A 6000-nucleotide genomic window follows, 5' to 3' on the forward strand; every position below is an offset into this window, starting at 1 on the left:
CAAGGCTCAAATGTAGAGAACATAGATTGTGAAGATGCCATATGATGAGAAGCCCCTGAATCTAGAAGCCATCTCTCTGAATCATGATTGATAGTAGCACATAGAGCTTTTCCTTTTCTTGTTCCAAAAGAGTGAGTCTTTCCACTTGTAGAAGCCATGAATGCTTGCCCTTTTCCTTTTGAATGTGAGGAAGTGGAAGTTGATGAATCATCCTTCTTATAGACTTTAGGCAAATCAATGTTATGCTTTTTGATGATATGTGTGAGCTCATCAATCTTCTTAGTATGGCAACGATGTTCCTCATGACCAATCTTTTTACAATAAGCACAAGTAGGTCTCTCTCTCTTTGGTGAATTATCTCTCTTGGAAGAGGATGAACCTCCTTGTTGTGGAGAAGATGATGCTTTTTCTTTAGGCTTTGATTGCCATTTCTTCTTGTTTGAGTTGTCCTTTCCTTGATTTCCTTTGTTTCCTTGATTTGCCACTAATGCTTGAGACTTAGAAGAAGCCTTAAGAATGCCCATGCTTATCAACTTAGTTTGTTCCATCATCAACATTTCATTGAAAGCATCAAATGTAGGCATTTTGTAGCTTGAATCCATTGTCATCCTATGACTTTGGAAACTAGAAACAAATGCTGCATATTCTTGTGGAAGCTTGCCTATCAAGTTGAATATCAATTGAGTATCCTTTTTATCAATGCCACAATCTTTGAGTTGTGCCCTCAACTCATTTGCCTTAGTGACATAATCTTGTATAGTATCAAAGTTCTTGGGATCTAACATGGTGAGATCACTATCAATTTGATATCCCCTAATCTCATCAACTTGACCATACAAGTCTTGAAACTTTTGCCAAGCATCCTTGATTAGAGTACATTTCTCAATATGAAAAATGAGATCCTTTGATACATACTTTCTTAAGGTACCAATTGCCATGATATTTTTAGTGAGCCAATCTAAGTGACCAACTGGATCAGCCTTAGGATCAGCTGGAGCAACAATAGTTCCATCAATGTAATGAGTGAGTCATTTTTCCATAAGTTTACTCCATGCATCAATTTTCCAAGTAGCATAGTTATGTGGAGTTAAGAGAGGAAACTTAGAAGAACCCATAGCAGAAAAAAGGAAAGAACACAAGAGCACAAAAGCATAAGAGACACCCCCCAAATTCAATCAATCAAAGTACCCCCCCAAAAGTGATGATTTTGGCACTTTATACTTAGTGCGATTACAATGAGCCACTTACAAAACAAGGCAAAGTGGGCTTATGATGCAAATTTTACAACTTCTCAAATGAGATACAAAAGACTTCAATCAATAGTGCAATGAATCTAACTGAGATTCAAGCAAATATAGAAGTACCAAGAGAGCCAAAAATGGCCAAGATCTGAAAGTACAATTTCTACTTACAATGACATCAATCTGATAGCATCATGTGAAATTAGGTGAAAAAATATGCACTTTCAAAAAAAATGGCACCTAAAAAGGAGGTCGGATGACTCCAAACGAAGCCTCTGAAGTTGCAAAAACTGGGATTACTCAGGGACAGTCACCAAAAACTGTATTTTCTAAAAAATCCATGCATCAAAATCAAAAAATTCTTTCACCACTGCGGAGAGCATGAAATTCTATCCCATTTCAAAAAAAATTGCACCAAAAAAAGAGCAAAAATGAGCAAGTTATGGCCATTTAAAGTTGAACTGCAAAATCAAAAATGCAAATGAGAGGGGGTCCAAAAATTTTCAAACCCTGTTGATGTGGCGCTGACGTCAGCAAGTCACGCGATTAAATTTGACGGCCGTATGACTGTCGCAAAAACTTCGCCTCCTGGCTGACTGGGCGTCCGTACTGTACGGACAGACTGCGTGGCGTGCTGACTGTGTATTCCGTACTGTACGGAAAATGCTGACTGTGCAAGCTGATTCGGCTGTTGATGTGGCGTCCGTACTGATGACTGTGTGTACAGTTTTCTGTGTGGAAATGTACGGAAGCGATGACGTGTCAGGTTTAACCCACGGGCCAGTGGCCGCTTGCCACGTGGCGGGCGCGGGTGTCTCCGAACAGGTTGCTGCGTGGTGGGTGAGCTGGCTGAACCGGGAGCGGAAGTCGGCGCCGGAGAGGAGATCCGGGCCGAGGAGCAGGGGACGGAGGCCCTCGGTGCTGGCTGCGATGGCGGGAAGCAGACGAGGGGCGCCGAGGATGCGGCGGAGAAAGCTGCGGGGGCCACGCGCGGGAGACGGCGGTGGCGGTGGACGCTGCGGGCTCGGAGCGGCGCGGCGGCGTTGGAGGCAGCGCTACGGAAAGCACGCGCAGGAAACAGTGTTGGTGTCGTGCGGACGGAGCCGAGAGTCGGGCGCCGACGGGCTACACGGCGCGGCTGCCGACGTCTGCACAGACGACGGGACGCGCTGTGACGTGACAGGTACGTTCTGTGTAGGGGCAGAGTACGGGTGTCGGCTCTGCAGACCTGCAGAATGGGTCACGCGGGGGTATGGTCTCCGCAGACCTCCCAAAAAACAGGTTTTTTTATTTTTTTTTATTTTTTTGCCTTTTCAATTTTTTAATCGAAATTTTTCAATTTTTTTGATTTTTTCAATTTTTCAAAAAATAATTTTCAGACAAAAGGAAATTTTTTTTTTTTTTTGAAAAAATTATAAAATATTTTCGAAAATCCGTACGAATAGGGCAAAAATGGAGAAAAAAAATTTCTTACCAAAATAGGCCAACTTTATAACCAAAATTCATGGAAATGGCCTTCCGGACGCAATGGAGAGGTCGGATCTGGTCTAGGACGCCTCCAAATGATGATGCTCCTCAGATCTGCCTCTTGACGTCACAATAATGCCTCTTCAAGACGAATCAATGAAGCCCCAAATTGCTCTGATACCATGTTGGATTTTGCCAAGATCAAGAGGTCAATGAAATGTACAAGATAGAGACATAATATGGGACAAGAATAAACTGTATTCTCATCAATAGAAAATGATCAACAACCTATATACAATGTAGATGAGCCTACTTATATAGGCAAGGCTAGGGATATGTATGAGCACACAAATATGACATGTGGCTCAATAAGAAACAAGGGTAGGTAGGAAATAGGTGTGGGTAGGTAGGAGAAATAATATAATATTCCACATGAGGTGGATCACCCACCGAAGGTGGAATTATCACTCCATAATAAGTGGATATGATAGTGTAATAACAAGATCAACACCATAAGAAGTGGAATTTCTCCTACACACACTATCCCAATGTGACACAAACACCCAAGTGTCTCATATCCAAACTACTATGAAATGCATTATCCTAAGTAAACTTAAGTAAGTGTAATAATATCCATGATGAATAATTATTTACACCAACAAATAAAATACTGATCCAAATAAATTTTTTTTTTCTCATTTAAATGTTTAGGTTTACTTCTTCACATACACGCCTGACAGGGCAGTTGCAGCGATATCTTACAAAATTCCTCGATTGTTCTATTCGATGTCCATACCCTGTTACAAAGCTACCATTTTCGCACCGGCTGGGAGGATGTTGGCAAAGTTTTAAACGTTTCTAAATTCTTTTGACAAGTGCATTTTGTGCATATCCTGCAATCAAGCGTTCCACGAAACCACAGTTTTTTGAGGCATCGCTCAAACAGTTCACGTGTCTGGTCTATGCTTCCACATTTGGAATGCAAGAACTCAAGAATTTCCATTACAATTTGATGAATCCCCATGTCCTGTTTTGAAGGTCTCATTGTCGTTGCTTATGTTAAAACTATGGGTTAGAACAATGTTTTATGCGATCACACGCATCCACCTGACGTCGCGCGGGAACTCATTGAATTCAAAATAAACAGCAACTGCTGTTTGAAGAGACGTTGTTGCTGGCAACCGAAACGGATGCTGACGATAGAAACGGGCCCACAGCTGCCACCTAAGCAGTCAAACCAGCTGAGTGTGTGCTGTTTAAGGCTGCCCCGGTATTTTACCATTGGGTATGATCACTGAAATGAGATGTAGGTGTGTCAATATGCATTGGCAGATATGAGTTTGCTAAACTGTAGGCGTATCAATATGCATTGAGTTTGCTAATATGCATTGGCAGATAGGATTTTGCTAAACTGGATGAATCCATTCAGGAGAATTCGATCCTTATTATTGAAGCCTTTGAGTTAGCGGACTCCCCTTATGCTAGTGTGTTGCCTCTACTGTTGCATTGGGGCGCTCAGAAATGCTACAACATTTCAAATACCCAGACTAGCTAAACTAACAAAAGAACAATGTTAGTGTGGGGTGGAGGAAGATGTCTAATTTAGGGAGTAGTGTAAGTTGTGGTGTAATATAAAGTGTTTAAAATAGTTACTTGGATGTTGGATGAAGCCATATTTTGCAGAGAAGCTTTGTTGCAGTCATTATTGAGTTCATCAACAAAAGTTGGCAAACTTGACTTTAATAGGTTTTTTTACTTGCGTCACTGCGTACAATATTATTAAACAATAGAAGGGGCGATGTCATTGTAGGAAGGAGTTGGTGCAGAGTGGCATAGACATCAGAGTGGCTTTTTGGCACTGTGAGCTGAAAAAAAAGAAAATGTGTTAACTGACATAGTAAAAGAATCGTAGAAAATGAAAAACAAATAATTTAGTTTTTGGTGATTGTGGAGAATACCTTACAGTGGTTGTGTCAGAGGCGGATTCCCCAACTTTAACTAGTAATTGATATTTTGTTGGTGCCTGAGTGTAACCAACGACAAGAACTGCCAAGGATCCAATTGAGTATATGCTAGGTGAATCGATGAGATGCGCTATAGTTATGTCCGTGTTAGTTTTTGTTGTTTGCAGATTTTTTCAATGCGTTCAATTGTTGTTTTTGGAGTTAGCTAGAGATAGTAATTAGCATCTTCTCTTTCGTATTTGTTTTTCTTTTTGAATATGAAGTTTGTTAGGCGAACACTAGCACCAGGCAGGAGTTGCGGGATTAATGTATCAATCGACTTGTTGTTGATATTTACTGTTATAGGCATTTGTCATGACTATCGACCATGTCCACATGCACAATCAGTGCTTTTATTTGGCCTGCAGGGTTCTTATTACAACTTGGGCCATAAGTCATGAGAACATAGCCTTCAAATACGACAACAAATTGGGTCATACAAATTTCAATGATACTTGATATATGTGCTGGTTGCAATTTTAATCTAAAATTAAATGTAATGTTTCAGTTTTTATAGTATAAGTATAAGTAAAAGAAGTACTTTAGGAATGTATAACAACACTTATTTTTTGGCTGTGGATTTTCAATAGAACAACTTCCACTATCTGGAGGGACATCTTGGTGATTAGGGATTGTCTGTATGCTACAAAGAAATGAATAAGATAGTTTATTTTCTGAAGTAACAATAAGAAAAAATACAAAAGAAGGTGTTGATAAAAATTTAAAGAAAAGAAAAGGGAACGAGAGTGTGTAAAGGCATTACATATTTTCTTGCGATGTTCATATTTTTATGGCAATTTGTCCTGGGGTGCTGGGTTATCCATCTAAGTCTGTGCAATAACTTTGGGTGAGAGCAAAATGCTTTAATTTTGTTTGTTGGTGGTTGTAGCTATTGTAGTTGTTGATGCACATGGCTATTTATATATTTTCAAATGAACAACATAAATTTAACAGGTTATACAATTGTGTCATTCTAAGTAACAAAAATGTCATAAATAGTAATAAAATTATCTCCTACTGTTTGGTGCGCAATCTTTTAAGTAAATTAACAGCTTATACAAGTTCAAGTGACAAGTTGTGCAATGTTATAGTCATTGAATTGAACCTAGATGATATTCATATCAGTAGTTCGTGTATATGCTTTGAATTTACCATCTGTTCCATTGACAAGGCCATCTTGTATATCGTAGTTTCCACCTTATATATCAACTAATATGTTTTTTTTCAACATTATTTGATTTGGTAAATTGTCATTATGTTTCTATATGTGATCGATGTTAGCAAAACTG

General features: G+C 39.5%; 1 protein-coding gene across 1 annotated transcript in view; it reads left to right on the forward strand.

Moving 5' to 3' along the window:
* The window catches only part of LOC131058739 (probable leucine-rich repeat receptor-like protein kinase At5g63930), a 53239-nt gene extending 49679 nt beyond the window's left edge, over positions 1–3560 (forward strand). The window contains exons 6-7 of the mRNA XM_059219247.1: positions 1863–2522; positions 3420–3560. Of these exons, the coding sequence (XP_059075230.1) occupies positions 1863–2522; positions 3420–3560 (801 nt within the window). The remainder of the gene's footprint in view (positions 1–1862; positions 2523–3419) is intronic.
* The last annotated feature ends 2440 nt before the right edge of the window (positions 3561–6000 follow it).

The sequence above is a fragment of the Cryptomeria japonica genome, chromosome 4 (assembly GCF_030272615.1).
Source record: "Cryptomeria japonica chromosome 4, Sugi_1.0, whole genome shotgun sequence".
Taxonomy (NCBI): domain Eukaryota; kingdom Viridiplantae; phylum Streptophyta; class Pinopsida; order Cupressales; family Cupressaceae; genus Cryptomeria; species Cryptomeria japonica.